Source organism: Oncorhynchus mykiss, chromosome 17, assembly GCF_013265735.2.
Source record: "Oncorhynchus mykiss isolate Arlee chromosome 17, USDA_OmykA_1.1, whole genome shotgun sequence".
NCBI lineage: Eukaryota > Metazoa > Chordata > Actinopteri > Salmoniformes > Salmonidae > Oncorhynchus > Oncorhynchus mykiss.
In genome coordinates, this window is record NC_048581.1 from 41,054,414 (window position 1) to 41,069,036 (window position 14,623).

General features: G+C 42.0%; 1 protein-coding gene across 3 annotated transcripts in view; it reads left to right on the top strand.

Annotated features, from left to right (window-relative positions):
• Window positions 1-14,623, top strand: part of LOC110493893 (cadherin-22) — a 317,355-nt gene that overhangs the window by 286,949 nt on the left and 15,783 nt on the right. Inside the window, exon 11 of one of the 3 annotated variants that reach the window (XM_036949887.1) lies at window positions 334-1,365. The exons of the other annotated variants lie outside the window; for them this stretch is intronic. Coding sequence (XP_036805782.1) covers window positions 334-363 — 30 coding nt within the window. The 3' untranslated portion in view covers window positions 364-1,365. Of the gene's footprint in view, window positions 1-333; window positions 1,366-14,623 lie in introns of those variants that run through there. 3 annotated transcript variants of the gene reach the window in all.

The window sequence follows — 14,623 nt, forward strand, 5'->3', positions numbered from 1 at the left end:
AGTAGCTGCTACATTTTGCAGTAGCTAATGGGTATCCTCATGAACTAAACTAAACTCTTCCATCCGCTCCTCCTCCAACCGCAATTGAGGACGGTACACTGGGTCATCTGGGCCTGGGGGTGGATTGGCACTGGCACATGTCTTTCTTCCTCCGTTCAACCCTCAACAGGAGGAAAGCTACAAAGTAGGCCTTTTTACCGCCCTCTCTCGGGGGAACAGCAGGTGTCTCCTCATCTGAGGAGATGAAAGTAGGAGGGAAAGTCTCAGTTTTACCTATACTGTAGGACGCCATCTGCAGTCTCTAATTATACATTTCTTAATTTCTTTCAACAGTGTCATGGAATTGCTGGCCTTACTGACTAGTGCTTCTGCAATCCCGGCTACAGCATCTGATAGGGGGTCACTGTCCGACATCCCTGCCTGCACTGTGGGATAAACAAACTGCTTTTATTTGAGACAGATGTCTCCCACTACATATCATATGTCTACAATTCATCTTTTGTCATTCCTTATCATTGTAGGCTAATTAATACTGTATGTATTTACCTTGATCATTATCCACACCATCACCATATCCGTGGGTGTCGGTGGTGGAGAGGGTCAATCCAATCAGCTCCTCCCAAGGAGTGTGGTGGATCTTCGTGCTTGGCCCTCCACTGGTCGCACAGAACAAGATCCTATGGTTCGACAATCTGGACTTTACGGCAGTTTGGATGTCTCTTTTGCAACTTGTCAGGGCGCTCATCCAGCCTAATACTGAATGCCATATTTGTTGTTTTCTACTGGAGTCACTTTTAAGCGTATAGTAAATAAATAGAGCGAGTCACATCAGTGGCCAGTATCTCCAGCTCCTCGCTGGCGAAATTGGTTTGTGTCTTTTTTCCATCTATTCTATGGTGGTTCTAGACTACTAGTCATACTGATAACCTTAAATAGCCCAGTATTCCATTCCATCTAGTTGAAACAATTGTTTACAAGTCGGGTGATAGCCCTTCATTTACCATGATGATAACCCCACTGAAATGGGCAAGCTGCAGCTGTTAATTTAATTTTACTTGTGCAATGTAATCCCTGAAATTGAGTCAAGCTGCCCAACCACCTGCACAAGTAAGAAATTGCCTATATTAGGCTTTGTGCACCCATAGTTTCAAATATGCAAATTAAAATAGCTTACGGTCAAGCACTATCCAGGTTCTAAATGTCAACTTAAATTTTATTCGATTTGACAGCCAAAGAAAGATATTACAATTTTAATCTGGGATAGCCTGCTTTATGTTTCAATAACAGATTTGTATTCTTATTTCATGGTGACAGTGTCCTGTATGTTAACTTTGACTTTCAAAATAAAAGTAGTGAGGTTCTTGAGCTGGTTTGTTTATTGAGGACATTTTGTCTGTGTGGGATCTCCATGATAACATTGCAGCAGCCAAAAGAAGATCAACATGGGGTGTGGTTTTCTTGCCTAGAATATACATTTTCAGAATGCGGAAGGAAGACACACCCAAACTAGCTTGTCACACACATGAATAACATAAGTCTGATAATAACAGAGCGCGGTAGAAAAGGACCGTGGCTTGTATTTCTTCATGGATATCAAGGTAAGCCAAGTTTTCTGAACTATTTTACCAATCATTTTTTTTAATGATAAAATAATGTATCTTTTGTCTCTCTGAGTTTTCATAATTTTACTTCAATTCGCAAGTGGCTGAATCTCACCAGAAAAATCATCAGAGCAAGGGAAACAGCTTCCCTCTGTCTCAGTATGTGTAGCCCATGTATCTGATGACCAAAAGAGTATGACATGTGTCCGCCGTAGCATTTGATTGATTGATGCCAGCAAGCATTTGGCCACCCTTGATAAAAAAAATATTAAATAGTTAGCCAATCAGCATTGAACTGAGCTCAATTGTAGGTTGTCCTGGCGCAGCAAAACTCCCCCCAAGGTAGGCCAGTTTGGATTTGGCTTCACACAAATCAAATCACATCCAAAGCAAAACGTTATTGTCAGAAAAACATGTCTGTTTCTGGTCTGCTTGTGTTGTCCTGCAGTAGCTAGCTTGCTAAATCAGCCATTTTCTAAGCCATAGATGGAGATGGTATTTGGACTTAATTCTCTGTACAGGACAATGATTATGATCTAACCAAAAAATGCATATATTGTGCCACTAGCCTGAGATGATTGAAGTTCAATATGAAGCCAAGCTGTAGCCTAATAGGCTCATGTTAACTAGCTAGCTAACTTTTCTGGTTCATTGTTGCCTATGTAAAGTAGTTAGGCTACCCAGCATTTTAGCTAGGTAAGCTATGACAACAAAAAGCATACTGTATGACAGAGCCATAGACTGTTTTGTCTACATGAAAGAGAGGAGGCTGGCATTGGCTTTCAACTAATAATTACTTGCACGGATGCACGCACACACAGAGAGAAATCAGTACTCTGGATAGCCACAAATGATATTTAGGAACATTGATTGGACTACATTGTTTTTGGTATCTTTAAGTTTGTATTCACTGTATTAAACTAAGTATCCATAGCCTGGTTGATTTTATGATATTTAAATGTTTATGTTGAGATGTTGCTGGAATAGCGGAGGCAGTGCTCCTGTTGTCTCTGTGCTGACTTGTGGTAACTCTGTGGTTCTAAATCGGTAGTTGTTTAGTAAACTGTCGAAAATATTAACTTGCTTGACATTGCTGTAGGTCATGTAACTGTTTGTTACAATCAATATTTGCTTTGTGGACTTCACGAGACAGAGGTTGCTCTCCAGTTTTGTGATGAAACAAATGAATTTATTTTGATTAATATAATAATAAATATATTTATTAGTATTATTTATTAATTTATTCCGCCACTGTGTGACTGTCTTTTTGTTGTCTCGGCCTTATTGTATATCACGGTGGCGTATGAACGAATGGGTTATATCACAACATCGGGTGTAATATGGCTTTTTTTTTTACTTACTTCCCCAGTGATTTAACCCATGCACCGCTACTGAAAAAAGGAATAGATTTCCTGTCTGAATCAGGTGCTATATTGTTTTTTTGACCCATTTTGTTTCACTCTACTTCTGAACCTTTTTACAATACGTGCAAATGTCTCTTAGATGCCATGTTCCTTTCACTCTTAGTCCTGCAGGGGAGCATGAATCAATACATCAACCCATTCATGAATTACCAGAATGACATACTGTACATTTACAGTATATTGCTGTGAAGAAATAGCTTATTCTAAGAGGATTTGTTGAGTAAGGAAAGAAACGTTGAATACTTTCATGTTTTGGCTAAAATCAGCTGTACACCAAATGCTAAAAGGTAGTTCTGCCAAAAAACATGTTTTTTTTAAAGGGCAATGTATGACCCACTCATAGTTTCCTGATAAAAAAATTGACACAATTAAAACAAGGCCGTACAGTATCTTAATCCTCCTTAAGGAACGCTCTCTGCACTGGGTATTACAGTATTACCATTGGGTCATGATATTTACTTGCATATAAAGCTCATGCCTAGTGTCAGTGATGCACAGCCAGAAACCTGTTATTTATTCAACAAATTAGGCAGCCAAAGGCAGAGCCTGGAGGTGCGGAAAGGCAGTGGTTGTTTGCGTGTTAAATTAGCTTGAATTTTGTTACCGTTCCCGAGAACACTATTTATCAGCTGGCTAAGTTGGATAGAGCACAGCCTCTCAGAAGTGAGCATAATTGCCTAAATGTTTCTTACACCTGGAGTACTAGCTAAACATTTGATATCTGCACTTTGGCCATGATTCTGTCTGCTCTGCCTTCAGTACATGCAATTACTTTATGGCCTCTAAGAAATGTGTAAGGCCAATGACTGTATTTATTTTCCCTCAATAGTTTCTGGAATAGCTGGTTGCAATGTTTCCACTTGTGCTAATTTTTTAGGGTATTCTAGATAGTCATTTTCTAGGTAGTCATCATTCAACTTTATTTTCCTCTCTGTACTAGTCATGCAGGTTTACCATGGCATAACAAAACATGCACTGCCATCCTATATGGTGTCTACACAGTCTTACACAGTGGACACTTCATTTGCTCGAAATATCCCCTTTAAGCCTATCAACACACACACCACCATATTTCCACTTTCAGCCCAGGAACTCTGTCATCCCAGCATCTGTCAGCTCAGTATGGCCCACGCAACCTCATTAGGGGCTTTTCATTAAGTGTGTATATGGCATGCCTATCACCCATGCCTTGTCAGCGTGTGAGTTTTGTGACTCAAGTTTGGTGGCACCGCAGTGAAAATTTGAGGAGCTGGCAACATGGCATATTTGTTTGTGTTTAAAGGCAAGATAAATCAGGCAAAAAAAATGGCTGAGATGTAAATAAAGGACTTAGGGTTCTGTCCCAAATGGTACCCCCTGTATTGCACTACATTTGACCAGCCCCCATGGACAAAAGTAGTTCACAATGTAGTGTCAAGAATTAGAGTGTCATTTGAGACGCAACTTTAGGTGACAGAGGATAAGCAGCTTTAGCTCGAGAGCAAAGTTCATGCCAGTTGTGTGACAGGCGCAGATTGTGGCAAATTGCTTTTCTGCTATTTATTTGTGGGTGTTTATGTATGTCCTTTAGGTCACTATGAAGGGACTCGTTCAACTGTATGGCTTTCTGAATACAGTAAGGGGTCAAAGAAACACATTGGTGACACGTAGGCTACATAAAACTCTTCCTGGGATTCACTGTAGGTTCCTTCTGAATTTACATATTTAAAGGCTCATCTTGGATTGCCGAGGATTGAGAGAGAGAGAGAGAGAGATAGATCACTATCCTCTGCCGTGCCTTGATTGCTTTACTGTTGATGATATCTGGAAATTGCCCATCTACAGTTGCTAGCCCCAATTCTGACTTGTGCTCTGATATCTGTTTCACTGATTTCTGCTCTCGTAAATGCCTGGGTTTTCGGCATTTTAACACAAGAAGCTTATTACCTAAAATGCATCAATTGAAAGTGTCGGTTCACAGCTCCAATCCAGATGTGTTGGTCATTAATGAGACGTGGTTAAGAAAGAGTGTTTTGAATACTGATGTTAACCTTTCTGGTTATAACCTTTATCGGCAAGACATACAGTGCCTTGCGAAAGTATTCGGCCCCCTTGAACTTTGCGACCTTTTGCCACATTTCAGGCTTCAAACATAAAGATATAAAACTGTATTTTTTGTGAAGAATCAACAACAAGTGGGACACAATCATGAAGTGGAACGACATTTATTGGATATTTCAAACTTTTTTAACAAATCAAAAACTGAAAAATTGGGCGTGCAAAATTATTCAGCCCCCTTAAGTTAATACTTTGTAGCGCCACCTTTTGCTGCGATTACAGCTGTAAGTCGCTTGGGGTATGTCTCTATCAGTTTTGCACATCGAGAGACTGAAATTTTTTACCATTCCTCCTTGCAAAACAGCTCGAGCTCAGTGAGGTTGGATGGAGAGCATTTGTGAACAGCAGTTTTCAGTTCTTTCATCAGATTCTCGATTGGATTCAGGTCTGGACTTTGACTTGGCCATTCTAACACCTGGATATGTTTATTTTTGAACCATTCTATTGTAGATTTTGCTTTATGTTTTGGATCATTGTCTTGTTGGAAGACAAATCTCCGTCCCAGTCTCAGGTCTTTTGCAGACTCCATCAGGTTTTCTTCCAGAATGGTCCTGTATTTGGCTCCATCCATGTTCCCATCAATTTTAACCATCTTCCCTGTCCCTGCTGAAGAAAAGCAGGCCCAAACCATGATGCTGCCACCACCATGTTTGACAGTGGGCATGGTGTGTTCAGGGTGATGAGCTGTGTTGCTTTTACGCCAAACATAACGTTTTGCATTGTTGCCAAAAAGTTCAATTTTGGTTTCATCTGACCAGAGCACCTTCTTCCACATGTTTGGTGTGTCTCCCAGGTGGCTTGTGGCAAACTTTAAACGACACTTTTTATGGATATCTTTAAGAAATGGCTTTCTTCTTGCCACTCTTCCATAAAGGCCAGATTTGTGCAATATACGACTGATTGTTGTCCTATGGACAGAGTCTCCCACCTCAGCTGTAGATCTCTGCAGTTCATCCAGAGTGATCATGGGCCTCTTGGCTGCATCTCTGATCAGTCTTCTCCTTGTATGAGCTGAAAGTTTAGAGGGACGGCCAGGTCTTGGTAGATTTGCAGTGGTCTACTCCTTCCATTTCAATATTATCGCTTGCACAGTGCTCCTTGGGATGTTTAAAGCTTGGGAAATCTTTTTGTATCCAAATCCGGCTTTAAACTTCTTCACAACAGTATCTCGGACCTGCCTGGTGTGTTCCTTGTTCTTCATGATGCTCTCTGCGCTTTTGACGGACCTCTGAGACTATCACAGTGCAGGTGCATTTATACGGAGACTTGATTACACACAGGTGGATTGTATTTATCATCATTAGTCATTTGGGTCAACATTGGATCATTCAGAGATCCTCACTGAACTTCTGGAGAGAGTTTGCTGCACTGAAAGTAAAGGGGCTGAATAATTTTGCACGCCCAATTTTTCAGTTTTTGATTTGTTAAGAAAGTTTGAAATATCCAATAAATGTCGTTCCACTTCATGATTGTGTCCCACTTGTTGTTGATTCTTCACAAAAAAATACAGTTTTATATCTTTATGTTTGAAGCCTGAAATGTGGCAAAAGGTCGCAAAGTTCAAGGGGGCCGAATACTTTCGCAAGGCACTGTATCTTCCAAAGGTGGGGGAGTGGCAATCTTTACCAAGGATCACCTTCAGTGCTCGGTTGTCTCCACAAAGTCTGTCCTCAAACAATATGATTTGCTGGTTTTAAGCAATAAACTTTCAAATAGCTCTTCGTTGACTGTTGCTGGGTGTTATCGTCCTCCATCAGCACAGGCATGTACCCTACCTGCCCTAAAGCTCTCTTCTGGCCCCTTACACTTACAAGTCTCAATTTGACCTGCTAGGTGACCTAAACTGGGACATGCTTAAACCACCTGACCAAGTTCTAAGGCAATGGGACTCCCTAAATCTTTCTCAGATTATTACCAATCCCACAAGGTATGACCCCAAACACCCAGAAAAGGCTACTCTCCTCAATGTTATCCTCACAAATAATCCTGATAGGTATTAGTCTGGTGTATTCTGTATGACCTAATTGATCACTGTTTTACAGCCTGTGTTCGTAATGGCTGCTCAGTGAAACGACCTGCCCTGGTTTGACATAGACGCTTGCTAAAAAACTTTGCAAGCCTTCCTTCTTGACTTGGCCTTTGTAAATTGGTACAGAATCAGCATGATCCCCTCTGTTGAAGACGCTTGGACCTTCTTTTTTTGATATTTTCAGTGGTATTGTTAAAACACAACCCCATAAGGAAAATGAGTTTCAGACCCTGGTTCGACCGTCAGCTTGCAGAGTTACTCCACCTCAAGAATTGCATTTGGCGAAAGGCTCGGTACACGCATACTCAGGCTGACTGGCTCTCATTCAGGCAAATTATAAATAAGTGCACTCAGGCTATCCATAAGGCCAAAGTTATGTGGGTCGAACCTCAATAAGTTCTGGAAAACGGTTAAAGACCTGGAGAAAAAACCCTCCTCCTCACAGCTGCCCATGTCCCTTAAATGTGATGATGTGGTTGTTACTAGAAAGAAGCACATGGCTGAGCTTTTTCATCACCACTTCATTAAGTCAGGATTGCCCGTCCAACATTTCCTCATTTCCTACCTCCTCTAATGCAACTAGCCCTGATGCTCCTCCCTCTTTTCCCCCTGCCCCGCTACAAAGTATCTCCCTGCAGGCGGTCACTGAGTCTGAGGTGGTAAAGGAGCTCCTTAAACTTGACCCCCAAAAAACATCTGAGTCAGATGATTTAGACCCTTTCTTCTTTAAGGTTGCTGCCCCTATAATTGCCAAGCTTATCTCTGACTTTTTTAAACCTTTCCTCTCTGGGGAGGTTCCCATTGCTTCGAAGGCAGCCACAGTTCGTCTGTCACGCCCTGACCGTATATATGTCTCTATTATATGTCTCTATTTTGGTTTGGTCAGGGTGTGATTTGGGTGGGCATTTCTATTTTGCCCTATTTATCAAAAGTGTTGGAAAAAGTTGTCTATAATCAATTGACTGACTTTCTTGATGTTTATAGTATTCTCTCTGGTATGCAATCTGGTTTCCGCTCAGGTTATGGATGTGTCACTGCAACCTTAAAAGTCCTCAATGATGTCACCATTGCCCTTGATTCTAATCAATGTTGTGCTGCTATTTTTATTGACTTGGCTTTTGATGCGGAAGACCATTCCAATCTTTTGGGCCGGCTAAGGAGTATTGGTGTCTCTGAGGGGTCGTTCGCCTGGTTTGCTAACTACCTCTCTCAAAGAGTGCAGTGTATAAAGTCAGAACATCTGCTGTCTCAGCCACTGCCTGTCACCAAGGGTATACCCCAAGGCTCGTTCCTAGGCCCCATGCTCTTCTCAATTTACATCAACAATATAGTAGGAAGCTCTCTCATCCATTTATATGCAGATGATACCATCTTATACTCAGCTGGCCCCTCCCCGGATGTTGTGTTAATCGCTCTACAACAAAGCTTTCTTAACTTCTTAAGGTATAGGGGGCAGCATTTTCACTTTTGGATAAATAGCGTGCCCAATTTCAACTTCCTGCTACTCATGCCAGGAATATATGATATGCATATTATTAGTAGATTTGGATAGAAACCACTCTGAAGTTTCTAAAACTGTTTGAATCATGTCTGTGAGTATAACAGAACTTATGTAGCAGGCAAAACCCCGAGGACTAGCTGCACAGAATGTATTTTTTTTTAGGTCTCTGTCTGTTCAAGGGTTCTCGTTGGGAAACGATATTTCTTTGGAACTTGTTTTCAGTTCCTACCGCTTCCAATGGATGTCACCAGTCTTTGGAATTTGGTTGAGGTTATTCTTTTGTGCAATGAAGAAGTACGGCCATCTAGGAATGGCGTAACACTGTTGACAGTTGCGCAAGACTTGAAAAGTAGCTTGGTTTGTTGTCTTCCTGTATTGAACACAGATAGACCCGTCTTCAATTTGATCGATTATTAACGTTTAAAAATAAAGTTGTATTACAAATATTGAAATATTTTGTAGTGACGTTGCGCAGTTTGGAAGCTGTTTTTTTCTGGATCAAACGCGCCAAATAAATGGACATTTTGGAAAAGTATGGACGGAATTAATCGAACAAAAGGACCAATTGTGATGTTTATGGGATATATAGGAGTGCCAACAAAAGAAGCTTGTCAAAGGTAAGTCATGTTTTATATTTTATTTCTGCGTTTTGTGTAGCGCCTGCAGGGTTGAAATATGCTACTCTCTTTGTTTACTGTTGTGCTATCATCAGATAATAGCTTCTTATGCTTTCACCGAAAAGCCTTTTTAAAATCTGACATGTTGGCTGGATTCACAACGAGTTTAGTATCTTACATGTGTGATTTTATGAAAGTTTGATTTTTATATCATTTTATTTGAATTTGCGCTGCATTTTCCCTAGCTTTTGGCCAAGTGGGACGCAAGCATCCCCTATACCATAAGAAGTTAATGTCCAACAAGGTTTCTCTGCCCTTAACCTCGTTCTGAACACCTCCAAAACAAAGGTCTTGTGGTTTGGTAAGAAGAATGCCCCTCTCCCCACAGTTGTAATTACTACCTCTGTGGGTTTAGAGCTTAAGCTTACCTCATACAAGTACTTGGGAGTATGATTAGATGGTACACTGTCCTTCTCTTAGCACATATCAAAGCTGCAGGCTAAATTTATATCTAGACTTGGTTTCCTCTATCGTAATCTCTCCTCTTTCACCCCAGCTGCCAAACTAACCCTGATTCAGATGACCATCCTACCATCCATGCTAGATTACGGCAGGTAAGGATGCTCTCGAGTGGCTAGATGTTCTTTACCATTCGGCCATCAGATTTGCCAATGTTCCTTATAGGACACATCACTGCACTCTATTCTATTCTGTAAACAGGTCATCTCTGTATTTCCAAGTACTGCGTAGCAGTCGGACGTGTGTTTTGTCTTGTCCCGTGTAAATAGTCATCTTCTTTATTTTTTCTGTATATATTTTGTATATATTGTAATCACTCTTTCCTGCAACCTACCTCACCCAATGTGGTACAGATCTGCTATTTTTATACTTTAGAACCGGAACCCCATCAGAAGCTAGCCAGCTAACTAGCTGCTAATTAGTAGGCAGTTAGCCACTCCTAGCGGTCTTCACCGTTAACTCGGATACCAGCCAGCTTCTGCTCCGTCAATACCTGCCAGTCTGCACAGCCCGATATCAACCCGGAGCATATCAGACTATCATTTCTCTACAACATGACCGGATTCCTACAGCAAGCTCTGGACCAGTACACCGTATCGCATCATCGCAGCTAGCTATCTGCAACCTGAGTGGCTTCTGCTGGCTAACGCCTCTGTCCCGAAGCAAGCACCAGTTAGTCTTGAGCTAGCCTCGAGCTAGGCCCATCTCCTGGCTAGCCGAAGAGGTCTACCAGCTAATTATTGGGCTACAATAGCTCTTTTGCAAATTGGCCAGGACCCTTTTTGCCGAAACAGAGCCCCGCCGATCCAGCACTACTGCTTTGCCGATGTAATGGTCCGAGGAGGTTTCAACAGGCTTTTCCGTGGCGACGTTGCCGTAGACCCATCTGCTAGCCCCGGCCCGCTAGCTTTCTGAATTCCCGTATCTCCAGCTCGCCTATCGTAGTTGGACCCTATGATCACTCGGCTACACATGCCTCTCCCTAATGTCAATATGCCTTGTCTACTGCTGCTGTTTAGGTTAGTTATTATTGTTTTGTTTCACTGTAGAGACTCCAAACCCACCCTACATGCCTTGGATAGCTCTTTTGTCCTACCTCCCACACATGTGGAGACCTCACCTGGCTTAACTGGTGCCTCCAGAGACACTACCTACCGCTCTCATCGTCACTCAATGCCTAGGTTTACCTCCACTGTACTCACATCCTACCATACCATTGCCTGTACAATACACCCTGAAGCTATTCCACCACGTCCAGAAATCTGCTCTTTTTATTCTCTGTTCCCAACGCACTAGACGACCAGTTCTTATAGCCTTTAGCCGTACCCTTATCCTACTCCTCCCCTGTTCCCCTGATGATGTAGAGGTTAACCCAGGTCCTGTAGCCCCCAGCACCACACCTATTCCCAGGCCACAGGCACTCTCATTTGTTGACTTCTGTAACCATAAAAGCCTTGGTTTCATGCATGTTAACATCAGAAGCCTCCTCTCTAAGTTTATTTGATTGACTGCTTAAGCACACTCCGCCAACCCTGATGTCCTAGCCGTGTCTGAATCCTGGTTTAGGAAGGCCACCAAAAATTCTGAAATTTCCATCCCAAACTACAACCGTCAAAGGGGGCTGTGTTGCAATCTACTGAGTTCTGTCATACTATCCAGGTCTGTGCCTAAACATTTCGAGCTTCTACTTTTGAAAATCCACCTTTCCATAAATAAGTCTCTCAACGTTGCCACCAACCTCTCTGGGATATGTGAGACGCTAGCGTCCCACCTCGCCAACAGCCAATGAAATTGCAGGGCGCCAAATTCAAAACAACAGAAATCCCATCATTAAAATTCCTCAAACATACAAGTATTTTACACCACTTTAAAAATAAACTTCTTTTAAAACCAGCCACAGTGTCTGATTTCAAATAGGCTTTAAGGCAAAAGCTCACCAAACGATTATGTTAGGTCAGCACCTAGTCACAGAAAACCATAAAGCCATTTTCCAGCCAAGGAGAGCCCTCACAAAAGTCAGAAATTGTGATTAAATTAATCACTAACCTTTGATGATCTTCATCAGATGGCACTCACAATAAATGTGTTTTTTTTCTTCGATAAAGTTCATCTTTATGTCCAAAAACCTCATTTGAAATTGGTGTGTTATGTGTTAGTTCCCTAAAGGCCATCATTTAGGCACCTGTTGTTAGCGTGTTCAGCCCAGTAATCCATCTTCATGGAGGCACGACTATTTCCTCCATGACAAAACTCAAAAAGTTCCATTACAGGTCGTAGAAACAAGTCAAAACATGTCTGCAATTAATCTTGAGGATGTTTTTGACATATATCATCAATAAGGTTCCAACCTGGAGAATTTCATTGTCTGAATAAAAGCCCTGGAATGAGAGGATACTCTCTCGGGAGCGCGCTTCATGAGACTGAGGCGCTCTGCCAGACCACTCACTAAAAGGGGTCTCATGAGCCCCTCCTTCAGAGTATAATCTTAAAACTAGGATCTAAAGACGGTGACATCTAGTGGAAGCCCTGGGAAGTGCATGCACATCCATAACTATCAGGGATTTAAATAGGCTCTGTTTTGAAATTCGACTTCTCACTTCCTGTTTGGATTTCTTCTCAAGTTTTTGCTTGCCATATGAGTTCTGTTATACTCAGACATCATTCAAACAGTTTTAGAAACTTCAGAGTGATTTCTATCCAATACTAATAATAATATGCATATATTAGCATCTGGGACAGAGTAGTAGGCAGTTTAGTTTGGGCACGCAATTCATCAAAAAGTGAGATGTGCTGCCCCCTAACCTAACAGGATATACTACCCACCACTGCGACCTGTATGCTCTCGTTGGCTGGCCCTCACTACATTTTCGATGCCAAACCCACTCCGGTTCATCTATAAGGCTTTGCTAGATAAAGCCCAACCTTATCTCAGCTCACTGGTCACCATAGCAACACCCACCCGTAGCACGCGCTCCAGCAGATATATTTCACTGGTCATCCCCAAAGCCAACACCTCGTTTGGCCGCCTTTCCTTCCAGTTCTCTGCTGCCAATGACTGGAACAAATAGCAAAAATCACTGAAGCTGTAGACATATCTCCCTCGCTAACTTTAAGCATCAGGAGTCAGAGCAGCTTACCGATCACTGTACCTGTACACAGCTCATCTGTAAATAGCACACCCAACACCCTACCTCATCCCCATATTGTTATTTATTTACTTTTTGCTATTTTGCACCCCAGTATCTCTACTTGCACATCATCATCTGCACATCTATCACTCCAGTGTTAATGCAAAATTGTAATTATTTATCCTCTTTGGCCTATTTATTGCCTTACCTCCCTAATCTACTACATTTGCACACACTGTACATAGATTTTTCTATTGTGTTATTGACTGTACGATTGTTTATCCCATGTGTAACTCTGTGTTGTTGTTTTTGTCGCACGCACTTCTTCATCTTGGCCAGGTCGCAGTTGTAAATGATAACTTGTTCTCAACTGGCCTACCTGGTTAAATAAAGGTAAAATAAAATAAACATTTTCTAAATACCTGTCGCAAGACCCACAGGTTGATGCTTATTTACAAAACCCTCTTAGGCCTCACTCCCCCCTATCTGAGATATCTACTGCAGTCCTCATCCTCCACATACAATACCCATTCTGACAGTCACATTCTGTTAAAGGTCCCCAAAGCACACACATCCCTGGGTCGCTCGTCTTTTCAGTTTGCTGCAGCTAGTGACTGGAACAAGCTGCAACAAACACTCAAACTGCATAGTTGTTTTTCTCAATCTCTTCATTCAAAGACTCAATCATGGACACTCAAAGACTCAATCATGGACACTCTTACTGACACTTGTGGCTGCTTTTTGTAATGTATTGTTGTCTCTATCTTCTTGCTCTTTGTGTTGTTGTCTGTGCCCAATAATGTTTGTACCCTGTGCTGCTACCATGTTGTTGTCATCTTGTGTTGCTGCCATGCTGTGTTGTCATGTGTTGCTGCCATGCTGTTGTTGTCTTGGGTCTCTCTTTATGTAGTGTTGTGTTGTCTCCCTTGTCTTGATGTGTTTTGTGTCCTACATTTTTATTTAATTTATTTTTATTTTTAATCCCAGCCCCTGTCCCCACAGAAGGCCTTTTGCCTTTTGGTAGGCCGCCATTGTAAATAAGAATTTGTTCTTAACTGACTTGCCTATTTAAATAAAAATCAATAAATACAATTTCTCTCATAGCTGAGATGTGCTGGTTCACTTGCTTATTCAAAATGATTTAAGATCGTGAGAAGGCATCCAAAGCTTTTGTTGCAATTTCCGGTACCATCTTTACTATAGGTAATGATGAGACTCGACAAGTTGAATCATTCAAACCGTTATACAGCCTCCTTGTTCTGTAATTCCTCCACATTCCACCCCCTCAACATCTGTGTCTTTCCATTTTTGAACCAACCCCCAAATCTGGCACATTCTCCTTGTCTGCCCTTTTCGGATTGACACGTTAAACAAGTCTCAGGCCTGTGTCGATCCCCCTCATCGACCCTGTGGCATTTTCCAGACTAGATGCAAATAGACAGATATCATATAGTGCTGTGTGTGCAGGAAAAGGCGGGGCGGAGAAGCAAATACTGAGTAAGGCCCCGGGTAGAGGTGCCTGTCAACTCAACATAGCCTTCTCAAAGCCCAGCTAGTGGGTCAGTGTGACAGATCACCAGGGCTCAATCCTCCCCTGGGACAGTACAAGTGAGATGAATAATGCGAGGTCCCTCTGAAACACACACACTGGCACATGTGTACACGTGTGCTCACATTGCCACATGCACACACATGGGGGCTCATGCT